At 31.2% G+C, this 23,892-nt stretch overlaps 3 protein-coding genes, 1 non-coding gene and 1 pseudogene across 4 annotated transcripts; 2 read left to right on the top strand and 3 right to left on the bottom strand.

Annotated features, from left to right (window-relative positions):
- Nucleotides 1-437: 437 nt before the first annotated feature.
- On the bottom strand, nt 438-1,561 carry LOC120134734 (annotated as a pseudogene).
- A 1,380-nt stretch (nt 1,562-2,941) lies between these two features.
- On the top strand, nt 2,942-6,590 carry LOC120134207 (vacuolar protein sorting-associated protein 27-like). The gene is made up of 10 exons (XM_039150685.1): nt 2,942-3,113; nt 3,875-3,931; nt 4,052-4,119; nt 4,302-4,509; nt 4,593-4,690; nt 5,173-5,251; nt 5,354-5,413; nt 5,478-5,528; nt 5,684-5,762; nt 6,102-6,590. Exons 1-10 carry the CDS (start codon nt 3,033-3,035, stop codon nt 6,188-6,190), a joined length of 870 nt encoding a protein of 289 aa, XP_039006616.1. The 5' UTR covers nt 2,942-3,032; the 3' UTR covers nt 6,191-6,590.
- A 2,028-nt stretch (nt 6,591-8,618) lies between these two features.
- LOC120133907 (RING-H2 finger protein ATL64-like) lies at nt 8,619-9,203 on the top strand. The gene has a single exon (XM_039150402.1). The coding sequence runs from the start codon at nt 8,655-8,657 to the stop codon at nt 9,156-9,158; it is 504 nt and encodes a 167-aa protein (XP_039006333.1). The 5' UTR covers nt 8,619-8,654; the 3' UTR covers nt 9,159-9,203.
- Nucleotides 9,204-12,249: 3,046 nt separating this feature from the next.
- On the bottom strand, nt 12,250-13,632 carry LOC120134085 (protein SMALL AUXIN UP-REGULATED RNA 10-like). Its single transcript, XM_039150559.1, has 3 exons — nt 13,459-13,632; nt 12,472-12,932; nt 12,250-12,368 (listed from the first exon to the last, which is right to left on the bottom strand). The coding sequence occupies exons 2-3, from the start codon at nt 12,919-12,921 to the stop codon at nt 12,354-12,356; spliced, it is 465 nt and encodes a 154-aa protein (XP_039006490.1). The 5' UTR covers nt 12,922-12,932; nt 13,459-13,632; the 3' UTR covers nt 12,250-12,353.
- Nucleotides 13,633-20,959: 7,327 nt separating this feature from the next.
- Nucleotides 20,960-21,032, bottom strand: TRNAA-UGC. The gene has a single exon. It is a non-coding gene; the product is annotated as a tRNA-Ala (tRNA).
- Nucleotides 21,033-23,892: the final 2,860 nt, after the last annotated feature.

Below are 23,892 nucleotides of genomic sequence, written 5' to 3'. Positions count from 1 at the left end.
ATAGATATATCTATATTCATACTTTGATGAGTACATGAATCCCATATATATATATATATATGGGGAGGAATACTCTCTAATAATTATAATACATGTAAAGAAAGTCCCTTGGCATTTCATCTTTTCAATTCATTAAAGATTGTTAAAAGTCACATTAACTAATAGAAATAATAATAGCATCCATGTAATATATTCCTAACATACTGCATAGAAAGAATTTTTAAATTTATTATCTGGATAAATTAATAGAGTCGACTAATACAAGGTGAAGAGAGATGATTTGTTGACAGATTTATATTTAGTTCGGTAGGTGAATATTGATTGATGCATTTATAATTATAGTAACTTCTATATCTGCCATCATGAAAATGATTTAAAACAATGACCAAAATAAAACATTATTTCGCTCTTCAAAATTTGATGATATGTGATTTGGCTTAGAAGTTCCAAAGAAATGATGATGACTGAAAAAACATCACCACCGTTTTCATCATCATAGACGCTATCATCAATAGGTGGAGGATGATAGAGTTGATCACCGGGAAAGTGGTTACTCATCGGTGAATAAAATCCGTAATCGGACATCCCTTGATCCTTGTCCAACATGTTCACAAACGACGACCAACCCATTTCATGTTTCTCCATCTCTAAAGCCGTCAATGAAGACGAACTGTACTGTTCTGTCCTGGTATAGCTGTCGTTGTTTGAACTATTATTATTATTATTATTATTATTGGTGGTGGTGGTGGTAGTTTCATTACCGATTTCCTGTTCGTCAACCTGGTTAGCAAACCTGGCCTTCACAGCTTGAATTTCCGGCTGGCTAAGCAAACTCCCTCGGGGGATTTACGACGGATTGTCAGGGGAATTGAAGTTAGCATCAGGACCGCGTAAACAAAAAAGAGCGGCATCAAACTCCTTGGCTGCTTTCTCGGCCTAGTCGAAAGACCCTAACCAAATACGCTCACGGTTGTTGGGAAGTCGAATTTCGGACACCCATTTCCCCCGTTTCCTCTTTCTTACGCCCCTGTACTTGGAACTGCTATTTGTGTCCGAGACATGTTGAAGATTGTGTGGAGATTGGCTTCTCCATTATTTCTAATTTGTTCGTAGAAAAATAAGTTTATGAGATTGTGAAACTGGGTTAGCTTCGGGTAGTAAAAATGTTTGCTCATTTAGAGTTTGTAAAACGTGTGTTTTTTGTCAAATGATCAAATTATAGCGTTTTTCGCGAAGTACGCTGCTCAAAAGGAAACGCGTAACGCCCTAATGTATATATCAAGAGGTTTTAAATGAACCATTGAAATATGCTTCGAGTTATATGTAAACAAAAGACTCGAGAGAAAGGAGAAGACTGCTCCAGAGTTTGCTTCAAATAACTGTTCTCAACATTGAGTTGTCTTTGTCTAAAATAGAATTTTGTTTTTTCTAAAAAAAAATGGGCTCCAACAATTATACATATAAAATACATGTCCGCTTTTTATAAGTTAAAAAACATTATAAACAAATAGTACCTTATAATTATTTTATTATTTGGTCGAAGAATATTGTATATGTTCATCCCATCAAACTATTAATGTATAATAACTAATAATAATTCATCTTTTTTTAGTGTGAACAACTTAACATAAAATCTTTAGTTTTGGTCTACGATAAAAAAAAATAGTAAACTACATATATAGTTATTAATGTTGGAACATAAAGTCTTTGGCTTAGGTCTATGATAAAAAATAATAAACTACATAAATAGTTAGTAATGTTTGAGAAAATCCACTAAAGTTTCAAAAATAATAAATTGATCACTAATATTATTAATTTATAACAAATCAATCACTTACCATTAACAATCATTACAACAATGGCACATTAAACCAGTTGGTGTGACATAATTTAATCATATAAAGGGAGAAAAATACAAAAGTTGAGCTTAAGCAAATTGCAGGACATGATTTGAATCTGTTCGTGAAACAGAGAATTATATATAAAGGCAATTTAAAGACAAAAAAAATCTAAATACGATACTTGTTAAAGATTGAAAAGGGATTACGGATTTTATGAATCCATTGAACTCAACTCCTGATTTCTTCAACGGTTTCCACCTTTTCCACTCCAAGTGCTGGAATAGCTTCTGCGGCTTTTTATCAAAGCTTTCAGGTACCGGTAATAGTAAAAGTTAAGACTAGAGAGAAGGATTCATCTGTAATATTTCATTGTAAGAAGAAGTTTTTTATTCGATCAAAATTTCTTAATCAATTGATAATAGATAAACATTTTACAGATACAATTGTTCAAATTTATATTTTCTTAAAAGAATTATATATTTTTTCATTAAAATCGTTTATTGAATTCATATGAAAAGAAGATAAACATCTATTATTGGGATATTCAGTAAAAATCTGAATAAAAAGTAAACTTATACGAAAAAAAGACAAATATGTATATATATATATATATATGCACATGAAAGAGAGCTAATTACATAGTAACAATAATTTTTTAATTATTAAAATTATTTGATTAATGTGATTTACAAGAAATTTAATCCAAATCAAAGAAGATTGTCTCATGATTTTATGGGATATATAAGTTAGTTATAATAAATCGAATAAAATTTATTAGAGATTGAACAACAATTAAAAATGAATTAGTAAAAAATAAAATTTTATAATACGTAAATATTGAAAATTAATATTTAAAAGTTAAAATAAAATTAAAGATTAAAATTAGTATTATTTTAATTTTATTAACAACTTTTCGTCTGAAAAATAAAAACTACGAGCCGTAATTATTTTATAATTTCCAATAACTAAAATACAACCATTAAAAACTTATTATATGGAGAGAATGCAACTAAAAGACACCCTATAGTTGAAGGACTGTCCGAATAGTTCATACAATTAGAAAGACAAAAGATAATTCTGGCAGAAAAAAGGCCAAAAATAAAAATAAAAGCATCTCAAAATCCCGAAAAAGAAAAAAAATCAGCACCTTTATCCATTTTGCCGCCGGACTGGGAAAAGAAGAAATCGGAAATGTCATCGGAGCCCCCGGCTTTCCAGGAAGCATCACGCTGCGAAGTCTGCAAATGCAGCTTCAACACTTTCAGGCGCCGGGTATATTATTTTTCTCAAATCTTTTACTTTGTTTTTAAAATTCATTTTATAAGAATTAATGACCGATCATTTTAATTTAATGCGATGGAAACAATGAATCATATCGTCCGATGAAGTAAATTTTACCGATTAGGTTTATTTTCAGTCATAGATCGGTAATTGTTTAAACTATATTGGGCTGTGTCCCTTTGCTTTGATCTTAGCAGTTTGACTTATCTATTCGATCTAAATTTGAGTTTTATTGTTCGTTAATTTTCGGGTTCAGAGTTCTTTTGAATCTTATTTAGTATTTTTATGGTTTGATTTTTGATACGGTATATTGGTGCTTTGGAAGTATTGATAACCAGATTTATGGCTAGGCCTGCAGCTATATTGATTTGAAAGATTGAATCGGGTGCATGTCTGATCTTGTGAGTATGTAAGTTCAGATTTGTGACTGCGACTTAGTCCTTGCCTTCAAACTTGAGGAATTTGGGATCAATGGTTGAAGCCTATATGTATGCTATCAAAGACATAATTGGTTCTGGTTGTGGAAATTGTTATGCAAGACTACAATGCCTTGCTAATGATGATCTAGAGTGATGTAATCATAATTTGTATGTTCTACCGAACTCTATAGATCTTTTATGATATTGACTATAATCAAAATGTAAATGGACATGCTATTCTTGTGTGCAATCTCTCTTTGAATTAGGTATGATCTACTCTATGTTGGACTGACTGACTTATGAAAAATGCATGAAACCATCTTTATTTTGCAGCACCATTGCCGATGTTGTGGAAGGACATTATGCCATGAACATTCATCTAGTCAAATGGTTCGAGCTCCCAGTCCCTCTGTTTAAGGATTTCTATTCATTTCTCAAGTTGTAAAAGTTTGAATAAGCCAAGTTGTACTGAGGAATCTTTTTTATTTCTTTTCATGTATGCATATTCAGGCTTTACCACAATTTGGCATACTTTCGTCCGTCCGAGTTTGTGCAGATTGTTTCAATAAATCTTCAGGGTAACTATTCTCTTGATTGAATACACATATACATATTTAAATATCATTGATTAGAAAGAGGAGGGGCTGTAGCTTGGATATGCTTTAGATTCTTATTAACTTGAGCACAATTTAAGAGAATGTTTCTAAATATTTTTTTGTTTTCTTCACATTATTTTTCTTGTGAATTTATCTGAGTGCAGATCTGCAAAAGCTGACACTCAGCCTCCTTTAGGTGGAGTTGATTCTGTTATGGACGAAGTCTCTAGATTAGACAATGCAGTTGCGGGTTCACAAACTGATGCAACTGTAAAGCCACAGCCTATTTCAAGTATTCCAGATTGCAAGTGTGGAATGCCGTTGTGTATTTGTGAAGCTCCAGCACCAGCAACAGATGCAGCTCCACTTAAGGTATGAATTCTTCTTTAGTTTTAGAAATACCTCATATGCTGATCCAAGCTTGTCTTATTGGCCCATATTTGTTCACATGGCAGATAAATTCTCCATCTTCAATGACTTCGTCAAATCCTAAATCAAAAAAGACTGACACTGTTCCCAAGAATAGAGGCTCCACTTCAAACAGTAAATCTAGGTATGCTATTCTGCAGTTTTTTGTATTCGATCTTTGTTATTCACTCTTTCCAAACATAATGATTTTGTTTACAAGAAAATCAGCGATAAAAAGTAGAATTATGACCAAAAACGAATAGGAAAGAAGATGGTCTAGAAACTTAGGGTTATAAAACCTCTAGTCTTTTCTTTATTAATTCAAAGATAATAATAAGAAAGTTATGGCTGTAACTACTCTAGAAAACTTAGGCTTATAAAACATCACATGATGTTTGATTTCAAATGGTTTAATATATTATATGTGTGGGATTTGAGCATGGAAATCCAATACTTTCTGGCCTATTTTAGTAACCTGAGTTATTTGAAACCTGAAGCTGGATTCTGGTAAAATTATGGCCTTATTGAGACATAGAACACTTAAATCTAGCCTCTTTTGGTGGATAATTTTGCCTTCTGTTTTACACAGCTCTTTTAGATATTTAGATATGGCTAACATCTTTGCAGTTCGGTTTTCAATCCTGCTCTGGTGACCAATGGTACTGCTGCAGATAAATCTCAGATGGATTATGATGTAAATGGAGAGGTAGAACTCTTTAATGAAGTATATTATCTATGAGGCATTCAAACGATTATAGTATTTTTCATTTTTTGAATTATGTTTCTCTGTATATACTACTATACTCAGGGTTTAAGGGAAGCCATAAAGAATGGTGATACTGTTGCAGCCAAAAAGCTTCTAAATGAGGTATGCGATGATTTTATTCCAAAGTTCAAATAGAATGAATTTTTAGGTATTATTACATGTGCAGGGTGTAGATGCAAATTACCGTGATAAGCAAGGATTATCCTTACTGCATCTGGTATTGTTCTCTCTCCCTCTCTGATGTTTATAGTTTGTTGCATGTAACTGCAATCGTTTGTATGTGTTCGTGAAGGCTGGCTGATTGGATGCATAATTTTGTTTTCCATTTCTTTCCAAATTTATTACTCTGATGACAGTATTAACTTGGTGTAGGCGGCATTGTTCAATCGAACTGATATAGTTTTCGCCCTCATGGACTATGGAGCAAGCATGGACTACAAGAATGCACAAGGTAATTGAATATATGTCGAGTTTTGTAGCATTTCTGATTTTAAATATGTCTATCTACAAATTGAAGTTACCCACGGTAGATTTTTGAGGTTACTGAAAGGTGAAAATGTCTTTAGAAACTCCTTTAATTCTGGATAAGATCAAGCGTTAGAAAGTGGAGAAAAACTTACCTTTCCATTTGAAAGAAATATGATATTCATGGTATAACTTTGTTGAATGCCGCGGGGATCCGTACAAGTCAATAATTGAGAACTCTCCATTCTTTTCATTGCTGATTTTAGTTGGTAGCATGTCCAGCTCGTATTTGTATGAATCTTTTTGTCTCCATTTTTATTTCCAGGAGAAACACCATTCGATTGTGCGCCAATCACTTTGCAATACAAGATGCAAATGAAGATGAAAGAGGGCGAGTGCCGTGAAACCAACTAGACAAGAGAATCTGAAGGCAAATACATAATATGCTCAGACAACCGAAAAACTCCAGCTTTAGCTGCCAACTTCCTCGGTAAAAATATTGATATAATGCTTCATCCCTATAAACAGCTTAGTGTTTGTATTATAGCTGGTAGATGAACTATCAAATAAGATTCCGGACATAGAGTCTCAATCAATGTGTCTTGTTTTCCCCATTATTTTTTATTTTTTTGTCAACAATGAGAATGCTGTCGTAATGCAATACAAGTTCCTATAAAAATGCTAAACTTGTTAGTTATGTTACTGTTTAGGTAACATGAGGGAGATAATGTGATGGTCCACTTTGGTCGGTTGATGAACTAGGCCGTTTTAGTAAGGTCAAAATATGTCTTCGGTCCCTGTTCTTTACATTTACGTTCACAAAATTTATTTTTCAATAATAATAATAATAATAACGTTTACAAAAAATGAGATTTTATCTTTTTTACCTTTTTAAGTTAAAATTGAATCCTTTTACCTTCCTCTCATTTGTTGGTAAACATAGGATATGTTTAACCTTTTAATATTTATGATAAACGTTGATAATATAAATATATTCCATTGTGTTGGTGGAGTTTCTTGAAAGATATTTCAGAATTTGGCCATTAACTTTAGTGGAAAGACACAAATGTAAAAGTTTCCAAAAGCTACTCCTTTTTATCTTGGCCTTTTTTTAAATTGAATCAACTTGAGCTTAAAACATAGTCAAAAAATGTTTGCTTTGCTGTAAGAATGGATAAGGATTTTTTTTAATTATCTCATTATGAGTTGCTTTTACTTAACTTGCATGCAAAGTCGTATCTTTTCGGCAACCAGGTGTGAATTTCCCCCTATATACATCCATGGGTGTATATCGAATATTATCATGGTGAATGAAATAAATTGAATAAATAAAATCGTTTATTTGATAAATATTTATAATATTTGATTCAGATTGTTTCAATAATAAATCAAATACAAGGGATTATAAAAATGATTAAAGAACTTTATAGATGGGTGGGATCAGTGTGGGATTGTGGAAACTAACTTGTGATGGGGCCATTTCTAACGTGTCATTTTGGAAAGGAGAAAAAAAAAAAAGCAAAGCAATCTTCTTGGATTTTGCGTGCATAGATACATATATATGGGGAATCATAGATGTTTGATCTTTCTTTTGTGTTTCACTTAACATTCTAATTCTAAATAACGAATCTTCTCATTTATTTATTGAATGATTTGTAATGCTAATGCTTGATGATTAAAAGGGGATGTTTTCCTTTTGCTTTTTATGACTAAACATTGGATTTTAATAAAACGGCTTTCAAATACAGCATGAATCAGGCTGCAGCCAGCACAGCACATGCAAGAAAAGCATGGTTCATCCTAATATATTTGACATATTTTCTAATCATTTTTCCCTACAAATTTCGTATTTAGTATTATAGTATAAACACAATAATCTATTTTTTTTTTCTTTTTAATTAGTCTGAAAAGATTAAAAGGTAATATCTATTCAAAAAAAATTAAATCAATTGACAATAAACATAAACATATCTTACAAACGTAACTACTCGAACTCGAAACCTCAAAATAATAATATTCTCTTTTAAGTGTACTTTTATCACAATAATATAATTGAATATCCACGTTATAAGTATACTTTTATCTATATGTATAGTTAGAATCAAGCATGAGGACTTGTTGGTCAAATGAAAAAAATTATTTTTACTTCCCAAAAGATTAATCCAACATAAAAATCTTAATTTTGGCCTTCCGGATTTTAAATTTTTAACTTGGCCAACCTAAATAAAATTAGCAATTTCATCCTTGCTTGCATCTGATGTTCATCTAAAATTTACTAACATATGCTGAGGGAATAAATAGGAAATCATGATGGAAGGCTGTTCACCTGTATGAACTTGACTCCACTTGAAATAAATTTAAATTTGAATCGAGTTATAGAATAAAACTCAAATAACTCAAATTTTTAATTATTAGTAGATTGATTTTTAAATTTGAGTCGAGACACTCAACTCTATAAGATATATGTATATCACACATAGAAAAATATAAAGAAATATATATGATTATAGAAAATCGTTTAAATTAAAATTAAATAATATCATAATATTATAAATATTTACAATTAAATTTAAATAAAAAATTAAACAACTTGATTTAATTCGAAAATATTTCAAATAAAATTTTAATTATAAATTAGTACTCGTCAAATTATTAAAAAACATGAAAATAGATTCGTTACTATCGTAATTTAAAAGGAGCACCGTCCATATGAACCTAGTCGCCACATTTATTCATCTTCCTTTTATTCCAAATAAAGCAGCGCACTTACCTTTGGGTCCCCTCCATTTACATAATGTCCTATGATGCTTCTTTAAATCTCCCCCATTTTCTTCTCACTAATCATCACTTTCCTTTCCATTCTCCTTGTTTCTTTCCGATGTGTTTCTTCTTACACGATCCAGCTTTAATCATAGCCCATCTTCTTTACAAAACAGCTCTTGTTTTAAGATGGCTCTTGTCTTGGCCTCTTCATCTCACGTTTAAACCCATCAACTTCTTCTCTTCTGCTTATTCCTCTTCTCCATCTTCATCTGTTTCCTCGGAAATGATCAGAGACAACCTGGTCCTCACAACCTTCGGGGATGCTAAGGAAAGGATGCCTTGGGTTTCCGACACCTGTGCTGTCTGCTTGTGTGAGCTCAAGGAAGATGATGATGTCCGGGAACTGAGGAACTGCTGCCACGTGTTCCATCAAGATTGCATTGATAGATGGGTTGACTATGATCAAGACGATGATGACCATGATCATAATCACAACACTTGTCCCCTTTGCAGAGCTCCTTTACTCACTTCTTCTCAAAGCTTGGTTTGGCCTAACAATGAACCCAGCTGGGCCGTTGATCGCCTGCTCTACCTATTTGGGGATGATCTCCTTCCTTAGATTATCTATTTTTTATGTTTAATTTCATTTATTGTCAACTAATTAGGTTAATCAGATTGATATTACCTTATTTAAAGTTTTTAACTTTTAATTTTATTGAATTAAGCTCATTCAATTTACCCATATTGTATAATGTAGAAATTCCATATACAATCAAATATATATTGTATTTGTGCATATTGATGAATCAATTTATCATAGAGATTTGAGACATTATTTTATGATTGTTAATTTTTTTTAGAAATGATTGTATATTTTTTTTATGAATTTGAGCGAATATAATGTAATATATATTTATAAATTTATAATTATTTGACAATGAATATTTATATTTTTACATATACAATGTTCAAAGTTGATATCTCATGTAACAACGATAAATCTATTAACTATTAAGGTAATTTGATTAATGTATAATTATATATATTTTAAGAAAGTTGAAAAAAGTTCAACTTTTCACCCAATCCCACTTATGGTAATTTGGTTGATTCCACAAGCATAATGATTGGAAGTAAATAATTTAATTTTATATTAAAATTTAAAATTTATTTAATAAGTTTTAATTCTATTAGTATAATTATTATTGTAATACTATAGAGATGACAAGTTCTAGATATATTTGAGAAATATTTTTTACCTATAACTTATGAGCTGTTTAGGCTTTTTTTAAAATTTAATTATTAATATTTTAAAGTTAAAATTGTCCTCTTTAAAATTCTTTTTTTAATATTTTTTGAAAAAATAAATTTTAAGAATTAAAATTCATAAATGAATGAAATATATTCTTTTAGAAAGGTTTAAATATAAATACGATTATGATTATGATTAATACTATTAAATTAATAATTAAAATATATTTATTTTAAAATTTTAAAAAATAATTATAGAATGAACTTTACTACTAAACAAAAACTTTATTTATGAATGCGTTGCTAACTTTGATGAATATATTTTTGGAACAGTTTTTTTTATAATTAAAACGAGCGCTATACCATATGAACTACACCCCACGCAGTTTTTTACTTAGGGAAGGAGAAGAAATTTTTTTGTTCATAATAGATATTAAACTCACAACTTAAGAGAAATAGAAGATATTACCATCAAGTGAGAATATTTTACCACCTGCTCTAGAAATTATTGACTAATGAAGTATTTATATATATATATATATATATATATATAATTGAGTTTATTAATAACTATTATTATCGTATTTCATTAAAAGTAATTTAGACCGCATCAAATAATTCACTTTATATGATTTATATATTTCAGATTTCTAGAGATGGAACCTACTTTTTGTTAGACTTTACAAAAAGTTCAATCATGAATGAGCTAATAATAAAATACTACACTCGATTAGAGCATATAAAATACTAAATTTGATAATTAAACATTGGACCATTCGAGCAAAAACAATACCACACTCAATTATTAAACATTAATATATGTGTGTTATGGCTCAAAAGGTTCGCTTGTGTGCATGTATTAACCACAAATAGAACGGGCAAAGGATTATGTATATCCCTATACTGATAACACACACAACTAATTAAGAGTCGTATATATTCACAACAGACACAAAACACTAAAGTATGCTTACTACATAAGTAAATAACGGACAACCAAATATATATATATTCCTTTTGAACAATCCCTACTCAAGAATAGAGAGCGAGAAATAAAAGAATTTTACTATTAATAAGTATTGAATCTATAACTTAAAAAAAATTAGAGGTGTCAACTGAAAACTTCTAATTATTTACTTTTTAAAATTATTGATAACAGACAACTAAATATAAATATATACATACTGGAGCCAAAGAATGCATAACCTTATTATAGTGGTCATCAAACTTGACTGAGCAACGAAACAAATCATCAGATAGTGCTCTAATCGCCTTGTCATCATTTCAGGAATAATTTTATAGTTTATGATATATATTTAAATTTTAATTTTTTAATAGTATTTTTAATATATATATTTAATTTTTGGGCAGCTTAATATTTATTTTTAGTATTTTTATATTTATCTTTTTGAATATCTAAATATTTTTATATTTGTATATTTAAAATAATTTTATTTATTCTAAAAAATTAAATAGACCTCTGAACTTTTAAAAATATTAATTTAGTCCTTGAACATGACAAAAAATCAAATTAACATATTTGTTACGTCATCTGCCACGTAATCAACACCATGGATCACCCCATCAGTACCGTGAATTACCACATCAACACTATAAGTTGTCAAGCCAGCACCATAACAATCAACGATAGAAAAAGTCGGTCAAAAAGCTACATTAGTTTATTTTCTTAGTTAAAGAATCACACTAAATGTAAAAATAATTTAATGACCATATTGATTTTTTTTAATTACAATAACTTCATTTACTTATCTACCTAAAAATTTTGAGTCGATGTATGAAATCATTTAAGATCTAAGACTACCTAAATTCTTAGCATACACAAATTCATGTCTTATTAGTAAGTGTTTATTCTTATTGTTGTAAGTCTGATTTTTAACAACACATTGTGTCTTCGTGAGTTACATAATAGCAAGACTAGAAGTGTAGGCTTTTCCATAATTAAATTTCTGCAAGTAAAGTTACTCAGCCTCTTGTCTAGCGAAATTGCAAAAAGATTGTAGCTTGTGAGTTAGTTATATAATAACACAACACATGTATCCAGGGATGGAATTAGAACAGGGCGGGTGGGAGCGGTTGCTACTTTAAAATTTTTAAATTTTTATATATTTTAAATATTATTTATAATTTTTTTATTAAAAATATGTTTTCGTCCCCCAACATAAAAATATACGTCGTCCCTGTATGAGTAAAAAAAAAAAAGATTAGTATATAAACCTTTTATAAAAAAAAAAAAAACTGATAAGATACAACTCACTTCTTTGTATTACATTATTTTAGCAACAAAAGTTGAGTGGTACAAGTTAGTTTGATATTTATTTCATATTCCTAAACAGATTATGATTTCATAGATGACAATTTTAAACAAATTACCGAAAATAGATTAATTTCTTTTGGTCTTCAAGTGAATGGTGAGTGTTCATTTAATACATCCAAAAATTTTCTAACTAAATTTGTTTCACATCGTTTGTCAATTAAACAGAAAGAACAGAAGACGTAAGAAAACCCCAAGTTCTTGATAACAATTAAGACCAGCACAAACAATTACTTAATGGATCTTCATCTGCAAAAAGAAAAATCACAGATAATCTTCATGTTAGGGAAACCGATTGATAAACGAAGACGAGCAATGAACTCGATCATAGAGCTTAAAAACGAGTACGGACCTGTTCGGAAACAGAGCTCTCCACAAGGTAACCCTTAGGATGGTTCTCTATGCACTTGAGGAGATACTTGAAGGTCTCGATCTCGCAAGGGAGCGTGAGTCCACCGTTGTGATCGTACCCGAATTCCTCCTTAGCTTTTTCCAGCAAAATCTTGAAGACGGGATGAGTAAGGTAGGTCGTTGGGATGATAAACCTCCGAAGCTCTGGACCGACGTAAACTGCCAAATATCCCTTCGGAACATCAGGCGGTGGTTCGGGACTGGCACAACTTTCCTCATCGGAATCACAATACAAAACGTTTGTTAGCCTTTTGTTCAACGGTCCCCCAGGGCAGTCTCCGGAGTGGGGAGGCCTTGAGCCTAATGTGGCAGTTTGCCATTTTTGAATGATTTCCTTTAGTCTAACGATCTGTCGGATTCCAGTCAACTTGCCGCCGCCTGGATCATCCATTGTTAAATACACTGCAATATTTAAAAGAAAACCAGAATTGAATCTGTAGGTTTTGGATCATCTTCCACCACATATACATAAATTTTCCAAGATTAAATCAAATTAATCAGAACTTTTATAAGAAAATTTGGATTTTAAAAGTTTTACTGTTTCCTTAAACTAAATCAAACCAACATATTCATTCATAATATAAAAATTACAAATTACACACTTACAATCACAACCAAGATACATAAATTAAACCGAGAAACCACATTTCATAATAATCATATTGAATCTGCATTCATATAAGAAGTTCTCTGTGTGTATATATAAAGCTTCAATTTAGCATTCTAGTTTCTAGAGTCTAGATCTGCAAAATTAAAGGTAGCCTAATTTTCAATAACTTAAAACATCAGGACAATTCATTCAAAAAAAAAACATCAGGACAAAACAGTCTCTTTCACATAAATTCTATCTCTTCCTTGTCAAATCTACCCAAAACCAATATCTTTATGAAACATGCAAAAATGAAACCAGAAAAAAGAAGCTTGTTACCTGAATACGTGGGGAGGATTTAGCAGAGAACGCGAAGGAGAAGAGCCATTGCCAAAGAGGGAAAAAGAGGCGTAAGAGGAAATTTGGGAATACCGTAGAATTTTCTGTTTGATTGAATAATTATCACACCACAATTTTCTTTGGATGAAGCGACTGTATCGGAGGTTGGAATTTTTTTCCTCTTTGCCCTTTGCTGCTGCTAAATGCCAACCGTTTCTATTTAAAGATAATGAAAATCAATTTAATTTTTTCTTAAAATATTATATTTATTAAAAACCATTGAAATGTGATAAGTTGTGCAGAAAATATTAATAATTGATATTTTAAACCATTTTATTTTATTTTGGTATAAAAAAGTTTGGGTCGGGGTGACTACTCCAATCCAGAGCCAGAGCATACCAAAGATCTAATTAAGATTTACATAGTAATTTACAGATTGTCTATTAAGAGTGACAGTAGTAAAATTCGAACTTGATCTTACCAACTCAAGTTCCTAAATCTTAACTACTAATGCCAAATCTCTGCTTTTAAAAACATTTTATTTGACTACGAAAAAGCCCTTAGTTTAGATTGAGAATTTAAGTAAAAAATTAATAATATGATTTATGAGTGTTTATAATTAATTTTATGTCAAACTATATATACTTATGAGGCAAAATTAACTTAAATAATGTTCCTTAGTTTAGATTGAGAATTTAAGTAAAATAATAATAATATGATTTATGAGTGTTTATAATTAATTTTATGTCAAACTATATATATTTATGAGGCAAAATTAACTTATATAATGTAGAATTATTTTAATTTTATAAGTTTTTGTAATTATTAGATAAGTGAAATTAGACCTATAAGATTAACAACAGAAAATGAGAAGATATTCACTGAAAAAATAATGAAATAACCGTAATTGTTTATTTTCACTTATCTAATAATTTTAAACGAGTAAAACTATATATATACACTATTTTTTTTTACAAAAAAGTTTAGGTAGGGTGACTCTTTATTATAGGATCAATACATACTTAAGACACAACTGAGTTTTACATAGGAATTTATAGACTGCCCACCAAAAGTGACGATGGTAAGATTCAAACTTGTCGTTATAAGCTTAAATTCCTGAAAATCAAACACTTGTGTCAACACTCATCATATATATATATATATATATATATATATACTACATAAATAGATCTTAACCATATATTTATAAATTAATTATTTAATTATATCAACTTGAGCACCGTAAGTTTATAATATAGGAAATTATGAATAATTTAAAAGAATAATAAAAATTTAATGATTGAAAAGATTATTATTATATTTTTAGTTTGATAGGACAGTGTGTGGTGGAGTTAGAGGGAGATCCGGAAAGATAAAATGCTAATTATAGAGCGATGAATTGATTAGTTCAATTTTTTATTGTCACCATACTTTCGCTCACTTTGCCTTCTTTTCAGGTTCGGCTGCACTGTCTTAGGTTTGCTTTTTTTATATATTATTATTATTATTATCATTAATTTTAGGCTTAATTAAAAATACATGTTTAATTTTCTTTTTGCTCTGAATGGTCAATGTTTCTCAAAAGAAATTTATTATCTAATGAATATACGATACGTTTCTTGATTTTTAATTTCTTTTATTAAAAAAAAAACAAATCCTTAATTTTTTAAAAATCTTAAATTCCTTACATTTTATAATAAAATTTTAAATTCATAAATCTTGAATTAATAAATTCTTAAATTTATAATTATAAATCCTTAGTTACATCTTTATCGTGGACGCGACAAATTGCGACCTTAAAGGAGGGAAAAGTATGTACGATAGTACGATAGTAAGATGGTAAGATGTAGCGGCGATCGATTATTGTTGCTTTAGTGATGAATAAGACTGGCTAATTTTATCTGGGGATCTCTGGACAGTCGTAAGATTCATTGGGTAAGCTGGGAGCGTCTTTGTCTCCCTCGCCAATTTGGAGGCCTTGGACTGGTGGATTTCAAAGTAAAAAATAAAGCCCTGTTATATATCTGGTTGTGGCGATATGGTTCGGAAAGAAATAGGTTATGGCACAGAGTTATTAACGCTAAATATGAGAAAGGGGAAAACCACACCTTGCCTGTAAACACAAGTGCTAGGAACAAGCCTTGGATTTGGTGTGGGATCGTGCGCCCCCTTAGTCTCTCCAATGTTGATTCTAATCCGTTTGCATCACATGTCCACGTTAGGGTGGGAGATGGTTCTTCGCTGGATTTCTGGTCTGATAATTGGGTGAATAGATCAAATTTGAAAACTCTTTTTCCCAGGATTTTTGCGCTGGCAGTTAAAAAGGAAGGAAAGATAAGGGAGTTTGGACATTGGCTACAAGGATGTTGGGTTTGGAGTATTCAATTGAGAAGAAACGTTTTTGATTGGGAGAGACATTTGGGATGACTGCCTTCACACCTTGGAGGGCTGCCGTTTTGGATCTTCCCCTTCAGATTGCCTTCGATGGGATTTATCGTCTTCGGGATGCTTTGAATCAAAAGATATTATCAACCTCGCCTATGAAAATGTTAATCAAAACCTTTTGTGGAAATCTTTTTGGTATGGTTTGGTCCCAAATAATATTGAACATTTTGCTTGGAGGGTGTTAATTAACCGGGTCCCAACTAAGGTTGAACTCCTCAAAAGGGGTGTCTCCTTAGTCGAGACCTCATGTGTCCTTCGCAAAAACGAGATAGAAACAATCGACCATCTTTTCTTTTCATGCGAGGTTTCTTGGAGGATTTGGTGCAGCTGGATCGGATTGAGCGTCAAGGGCGTGTTCCATAATCTCGGCTATCCCTTCTTTGAAGCTTGGCTGGGTTACTGTCCTTCTAGTAAGATTGAGCCCTTTTGGAAAATGACTTTCTTTTCTGTTTTATGGTCGATTTGGTGCTGTGGTAATGGAGTTATTTTCAATCAAGAAACATGGGAGGATGGTAAGGTGTTGGACAGTATTTGGCTTAAATTAAGATGGTGGAGTAAGGCTAATTGGTCGGATATCTCCTTCACCATCAACGAATTCATCTCAAAGCCTGCGGATAGTGTTGCTGTTCGGAGTTCTTGGGTGGCCCCGGGCTTGGATGTGGTGAAGTTCAATACAGATGGGGAGGTTTCAGGGAATTTTGGTCCAGCTGGAATTGGAGGCTTACTTGCAAATCACAAGGGAGATTGTTTAATTCAATTTTCAAAATCCATTGGTTTTGCCGATCCATTTTCTGCAGAAATTTTAGCAATTAAAGAAGCTTGTTCATTGTTCATGGATACTGTTTGGTATGGAGTGTTCAATATAATTTTTTAATCTGATTGCAGTGCTGCGGTTCAGTGGTTAAATAACCCTTTGTTAGCTCCGTCGGGTCTTCGCGTGCTAGTTGATTCTTGCAAAGATGCCTTGATCAGGTCTGGTGGTTCCATTCTCTGGATTGGGCGAGATGGTAATGTAAGTGCGAATTTATTGGCGAAAAAAGGGATTAATAGGATAGCTGACTTGATTCAAGTTTATAATGATGTATAACGGTCTGTTTTGTTTCTAGCCAGAACTGATTTTGTGTTTGAGATTGAAGTTGCCCAGTTTATCTTGGTCGGGTTGCATTGTTGGCTGTTTTCCTTGTTTGTATTATTTGAATGGTGTTGGATGCTTGAGTTCGAGAATGGTTGGGGTTGGTTTGGAGCCCGGGCAAAGGTTCTGCTCCCGGAGTGTTGGCTGGTTTATTGTTGACTTATGTTTCTTGTATCGTTTGTTTTCTGCATCCCTGGTCTCTACTGGTTCGCGCGATGGGGGGCTGGTTTTATGGGTGAAGTTTGTATGCTTACCGATTTGGTTGGTGAGCTGTGCTCTATTGGTTTTGTTGTTTTTGTCCGACTTTGGTCTGGAGACTCTTTTTCCTCGATTTAGGTTTAAAGAAGTTTTTAACGAGGCATTGATTGTTGTCGTTGTTCTTGTGTTGTTCCATTCTTAATAATATCATACAAGCTTTTACTCTTCAAAAAAAAAAAAACAGTGATGTAATTTGATTTTTATTTTTTTTCAAACAACCCTTGTTTTTAAAGAAAGAGAAGAAAAAAGCACATTCTAATCTATCATAAATAATTTCCATATCAACTTTGAGGAACATCCAATCTTTATGATCAATTTTTATCCGCATTAAATGAATTAGTGGTTTGATTCTGCAACACTCATTTTGAAAGGAAAGGTTTATGGATCATAAGCGTAATTGTTGTGTCTCCAAATCGATGAAAACAAGTATTGTGATCTCCATTTGCGACCTAAGTGCTACAAACTCTTGTGTCTTGTCTTGTATCATGTTCCTCTTTTAACTCAAAATCTAAATTAAATGATTGGTAAGTAAATTAAACGAAACATAAAAGGATATAATCAAATAAAACATTACAAATTATGGTAAAAATTATTTACTTAATTGGGTGCCATAGAAAACTTGTTAAAATTTGTTTTTATATGCTATTACTTTAAATAATTAATTAAATCATATCAAAGTGGATTTATTAAAATCTTGATCTATAAAGTGCATGTGTTGTGTATCAATTTGTATACTAATAATAAAGATTGCGATTGTACCAAATATATAATTATGATTACAACTCTCACATGGGCTATGGTTGGCGTCAGTAATCATTTCCCATTTTCACAAAATAAATGGGATTTGGTTCATCATTTGTTGGCTGTTTTCTATTTTTAAAATAAAATAAAAAATTATTTAAAGTTTCCTAATTCTTTAGGGTAAAGTACACAAATGATCTTCTGACTATAGGGTGATGTTTTGTTGAGTCCTTTCATTATTAAAAATTACAAAATGATCACGACTATTTATATATTCCAAACCTATCATTTTCTATTAAAAATTTTGACAAACGTCTAAGCTGGATGTTAACTTGTTAACCGTGGTATGAAAAAAATTATATTTTAATGATGTCTACTGATACTGTTGTTGCTTTCAAGCATTGACGCGATGATATAATATTTCATGCATTGGCTCGACGACATAATGTAAACAAAAAGTTGATCCATAAAATACAACTTAAACGATTTTGGGATCAAATTTCATCATATCTCAGTCAACATGTTAATGTCTAGCTCAGACAACCGCTAAATTTTTTTAACAGAAAATGACAAGTTTGAAATATATGAATAATCAAGTAAATATTTTGTAACTTTTAATAGTAGATTGACTCAACAAAGTAATATCTTATAGTTGGGTAACCATTTTACAACTTTTAATAGTGAATGACTCAATAAAGCAATACCCTATAATTAGGGAACTATTTGGGTAATTTACCCTATTCTTTAATAGAAATATATGATATAGAAGTTAGGTTCTATTTTTCCTTTTTATGAATAGATATTTTTTCTTTACAATATTCTTTTTTCTCATTAACATTTTGAAAATAGTTAAAAATATATATAATTCAAACATTGAACAACCAATTTAACGTTATATTTGTATAAAGGCATATCATGGTTTTATTTTCAGTGCTAGTCACAGACATTATACTTTAATTAACTTTTTTTCATTTTATAATTTGTAAATGAATGTAAATAAATAATATTGTTTAATTATCGATATTAAATTTTTTGATCGATTAATTTAAATTAAATATTATACAAATTTATCATAACGGTGGTAATTTTTCAACTTAATTCATTCTAGTTATAATATCATAATTTGAGCCTCTAATCTTGATTAAGAAACCTAATATCCTTTCTCGATAGATCAATAAATAATTATTTTTTAACTAATATAAATTTATAAATTAGAAGAGGGTGTTGTACTATTTGAATTTTAAACTTTCAAACGGGTAATTCACATTATGAGTTGTTAAAGTTAACACCAACTTTTATATAAGTTATAAATATTTAATTTTATCAAAATTAAATCACTAAATTCAATATTAATTTTCCTAAATATTATATTATGAATAAATTATGTCATTTAATTTGATTTAACTTGAATTTTTATGGTCTGCTTGTCGATGCGATCAGATCTATTCACATATATATTTTGTTCAAGTTTATTTGGTTAAATTTTTAATTTTTTCCTTGTACGACCCTTTTGTGATTTTAAATAACTAGTTTTTTTTATGTTAATGATTATATGAAAATGTCCTTATTATATATTTAGTTTACAATTATGTTTGTAAACCTTTATTGTAATTTAGATATTTTATATTTTAATAAAATTAGAGGTTTCTATTTAAAAAATATAATTGTTCATCATATTAGGCTTATAGATTCATTTGACAAATCAAAGCATATATTTTCAATAAATAAAAAATAGCATACGTATGTTTATAAACCATTGTCAATTATCATGATGAGATCTAAAATTTAAATCATGTATGTATGTCCAATTAGCTTTTTTTTTAAAAAATAATATATAGTTTATTAATAATAAAATATCAATATTTTAATTTTATAAAATTAAAATTTTATGACTTGAATGAGAATTATACTAAATTTAACGGTTCACAATAAAATTATTAAGTACTCATTTTTTTCAAAATATTTTTAAAAAACTTAAACCTCAGGAGGCGGGAGCAGGCGAGCTGGAGAGGCAAAGTTAAAACGACGCCACTTTAAAGTAAAGTTGAAAATAAGGTAAAAGTATGGAGATGCGGGGGATGGAGCCCTAGCGCTCTACCATTTGAACTACATCCCCAAATAATTGTGGGTTTTGACTTTTGATTATAGTTAAATTCTCTAATTCTAAACATTCAAATGAAACTTATCAACTTCGATGAAGATTTTATTTTTAGGCTCAAAATATAAATAAGGCTAGAGTTCTTAACAGGTTTAATATACATTTGGGTACCTGAATTTAGATACAATATTCGATTTAGTTCCTAAAGCCTTTTATGTTCCAATTAAGTACCTAAACTTGCTTCAAGGTTCAATTTGGTACTTGACTTAGCTTCATTATTTAGTTTGGTACCTAAACCCTTTTTGGTCTAATTTATATCTTAACTTTTCTTTTTAATTCAATTTGTTATTAATAATTGACTCATTAATCCAAATTGGTCAATAATCATAAGTATCAGTTTGAACCAAGAAATCAAATTTAAGTACTAATTTGAATCGAACTTAATTATATAAAAAAAAAAGTTCAGGTTCCAAATTGAACTTTGAGGGTTCAAGTTCCAATAAATATTTGTCCTTTTTATTAAGAGGGACAGGATAAATTTTTAAATATTTAGGATCAAAATGTTTTTTTTTTCTATTGGACTAATTTATAGTTAGATAAATTTTAAGAGACTGTAAGATTTTTTTTCATTTCAGAGTGCCTCATTTAGACTGTAGGATATTTCAAAAGGATTAGCTTTTAAAACGAACGAATCCACTCAGTTCGGACCTAAAGTGTTTGCTCTGTTCATATAGACAAATCTCCAGGAGGCGGGAGCAGGCAAGCTGGAGAGTCAAAGCTAAAACGACGTCACTTTAAGATAAAATTGAAAATAAAGGCCAAAAAGATGGAGATGCGGGGGATCGAACCCCGTGCCTCTCGCATGCAAAGCGAGCGCTCTACCATTTGAGCTACATCCCCAGTTGATTTTTGGGCTTGATTTTTTTTAATTTCTTATTTATATATCAACATTCAAATGAGATACTGACAACTGTTTATCAACTTCGATAAAACATTATTAGGCTTAAAACATAAATGGAGCAAGAATTCTTATTATGGTTGGGTACTGGAATTTGGATACAATATTTAATTCGGTACCTAGGACTTTTTATGAGCAATTAAGTACCTAAACTTGATTTCAAAGTTTAATTTAGCACTTGAACTTGGCTCATTGATTCAAATTGGCTATATTTGGTTCCTTATTGCTTCACTAAGTCAATTACTTAGTGTGTGTATGTTTTCACATGTAAGTACTTCAAAGAAATCGCAACTAATCGAGCAAAGGCCACCACAAGTAATCACTGTAATGTATTTATTTTTATGTGTTTTGAGATCCTAATAGTGGAATGTATACGATAAATTCTAGATACTTGATATAGCTGGTTTTTGGAGAGTAAGGTTTTGACAACACAAAAAAAATTAGAAACTTTTTTTAATATAAATTTAATACAAAAATATTTAAAATTAAATAAAATTAATATATTTTTAAAAGAATATTGACACCCATTATTCATTTTCATCCACTAAAAAAAATCTTCATACAATTTCTAAATTTGACACCCAAAATAAATTTTCTAATTTAGTCCCTGATATTTAAAAAATTATAGTGGCTTCTAAGTATCTTTAACTTGGCAAATGATCGAGTAGATAGTTGGATGACATGTTTAGGTTGCTTTTGGGGTGTTATAAGCCCTCAATATTGTGTATGTTGAAAATAAGTGGCATCACCGAAAGTAAACTAAACTTTCGGTGGAAATTATTTGGTGGCAGCATTTGTTGACATTTAGAAAGGGTTGCAGAAATTGTTGATTTTTCAACAATGGTAGAACCTCAATTTTAGCCATTGTAAGTTAAGGTATTTACAAATTAGTCCTTAAGTTTCAACTATATATATACCCTAGCTCATTTAGCTTCAAAACCATCCCAAAGCATTCTAGCTTTCTTCTAATACTAGAGAGAATTTAGAGAGTTTCTTGAGAGTTGTTTTCTCCTTTTTATCAAGAGAGAATTATCATTGTATTCTCCTTGGAAGATCGAGAGAGGTTGTAATTCCACGTAAATTTTGTGTCTCTTTTATCTTCATTTTTATTTTCTCAAATTATCAGTTGCGATTTTGCTCTATCCGATAGCCGTCTTCCGCAACAATTGGTATCCGAGCCAGATTTGAGTGTGTAATATCTGCTTATTGTCTTTGTGGTTGCCACCAAAAGGTGGATCCTCCAACATAAGAAAATAAGAAGGTATTACCCATTCTTTGAGGTTCTAGAGAACTATTCACGATAGTGAAATAGTGGGAGCTATCAATAATAGAAGCTATGGCAACAAAATTTGACATTGAAAAGTTCAATGGGAGAAATTTCTCATTGTGGAAATTGAAGATGAAGGCCATCATCAGGAAAGACGAGTGTCTAGCGGCTATCAATGAAAGGCCGGTGGATTTCGCAGATGACATCAAATGGAACGAGATGGACGGGAATGTTATGACAAACTTTCATCTAGCATTAGCAGATGAAGTATTGTCAAGCATCGAGGAGAAGAAGACAGCTAATGAGATATGGGACCATCTCACCAAATTGTACGAGGCCACATCGTTGCACAATAAAATTTTCCTTAAGAATAAATTGTACACTCTCCGTATGCCAAAATCTACTTCAGTGACGGAGCACTTAAATACACTGAACACCTTATTTTCTCAGCTTACATCCTTAAGCTGTAAAATAGGAGAACAAAAACGTGCTGAACTTCTACTTCAAAGTCTACCGGATTCGTACGATCAACTCATCATCAACTTGACAAACAGTAATGTCACCAGTCTAGTCTTCGATGACGTTGCAGCTGCTGTTCTACAAGAAGAAAATCGGCGCAAGAACAAGGAAGACAAACAAGTAAATCTGCAACAAGCAGAAGCGTTGACAACGATGAGAGGGAGATCAACGGAATGTTGCCAAAGCAACAGTCACAAACATGGTAGATCGAAGTCGAGGAGAAAGAAGAATTTAAAGTGTTACAACTGCGGAAAGAAGGGTCACTTGAAGAAGGATTGTTGGAGTCTAAATAAAAACTCCAATCCACAAGGCAATACTGTAAACACTTCAGATGATGGAGATGCTCTATGCTGTGAAGCGTCAACCACCGTGGAAGGTAGAAAGAGATATGCAGACATATGGCTCATTGATTCGGGAGCAACATATCACATGACCTCAAGAAGAGAATGGTTCCATCAGTATGAACCTGTCTCAGGAGGATCTGTGTATAGTTGCAATGATCATGCCTTAGAGATCATTGGCGTGGGAACCATCAAATTGAAGATGTACGATGGAACAATCAAAGTTATTCGAGATGTGCGGCACGTGAAAGGCCTGAAGAAAAATTTATTATCCTACGGATTGTTGGATAATAATGCAAGCAAGATTGAAACACAGAAATGAATCATGAATGTGTTCCGTGGAGCGCTTGTGGTGCTGAAAGGAAAAAAAATAGCTGCAAACTTGTACATGCTGAAGGGAGAGACTTTGCTAGAAGCAGAAGCCTCTGTTGCTTCATGTGGTTCAGATTCTTCAATGCTATGGCATCAGAAACATGGACACATGTCAGAACAAGGAATGAAAGTTCTTGTGGAGGAAAAGCTGCTTCCAGGCTTAACAAAGGTATCACTTACTTTGTGTGAGCATTGCATAACAAGTAAGCAGCACCGGTTAAAATTAAACACGTCAAATTCTAGAGGCAAAAATGTTCTAGAATTGGTTCATTCTGACGTATGGCAATCACCAGTTACATCCCT

The sequence above is a fragment of the Hibiscus syriacus genome, unplaced genomic scaffold, assembly GCF_006381635.1.
Source record: "Hibiscus syriacus cultivar Baekdansim isolate YM2019G1 unplaced genomic scaffold, ASM638163v2 tig00110597_pilon, whole genome shotgun sequence".
Classification (NCBI taxonomy): domain Eukaryota; kingdom Viridiplantae; phylum Streptophyta; class Magnoliopsida; order Malvales; family Malvaceae; genus Hibiscus; species Hibiscus syriacus.
The sequence above is the reverse complement of the archived record's forward strand: the minus strand, read 5'-3'. Positions and strand labels throughout refer to the sequence as shown.

What these genes read in the sequence shown, in the direction of transcription:
- LOC120134207 (XM_039150685.1), top strand. Translation starts at nt 3,033, where the DNA reads ATGTCATCGGAGCCCCCGGCTTTCCAGGAAGCATCACGCTGCGAAGTC. An exon ending in TCAACACTTTCAGGCGCCGG is followed by an intron (nt 3,114 to 3,874) that starts GTATATTATTTT and finishes TTTATTTTGCAG; the next exon opens with CACCATTGCCGATGTTGTGG. An exon ending in ACTTCAAACAGTAAATCTAG is followed by an intron (nt 4,691 to 5,172) that starts GTATGCTATTCT and finishes ACATCTTTGCAG; the next exon opens with TTCGGTTTTCAATCCTGCTC.
- LOC120133907 (XM_039150402.1), top strand. Translation starts at nt 8,655, where the DNA reads ATGTGTTTCTTCTTACACGATCCAGCTTTAATCATAGCCCATCTTCTT.
- LOC120134085 (XM_039150559.1), bottom strand. Translation starts at nt 12,921, where the DNA reads ATGGATGATCCAGGCGGCGGCAAGTTGACTGGAATCCGACAGATCGTT.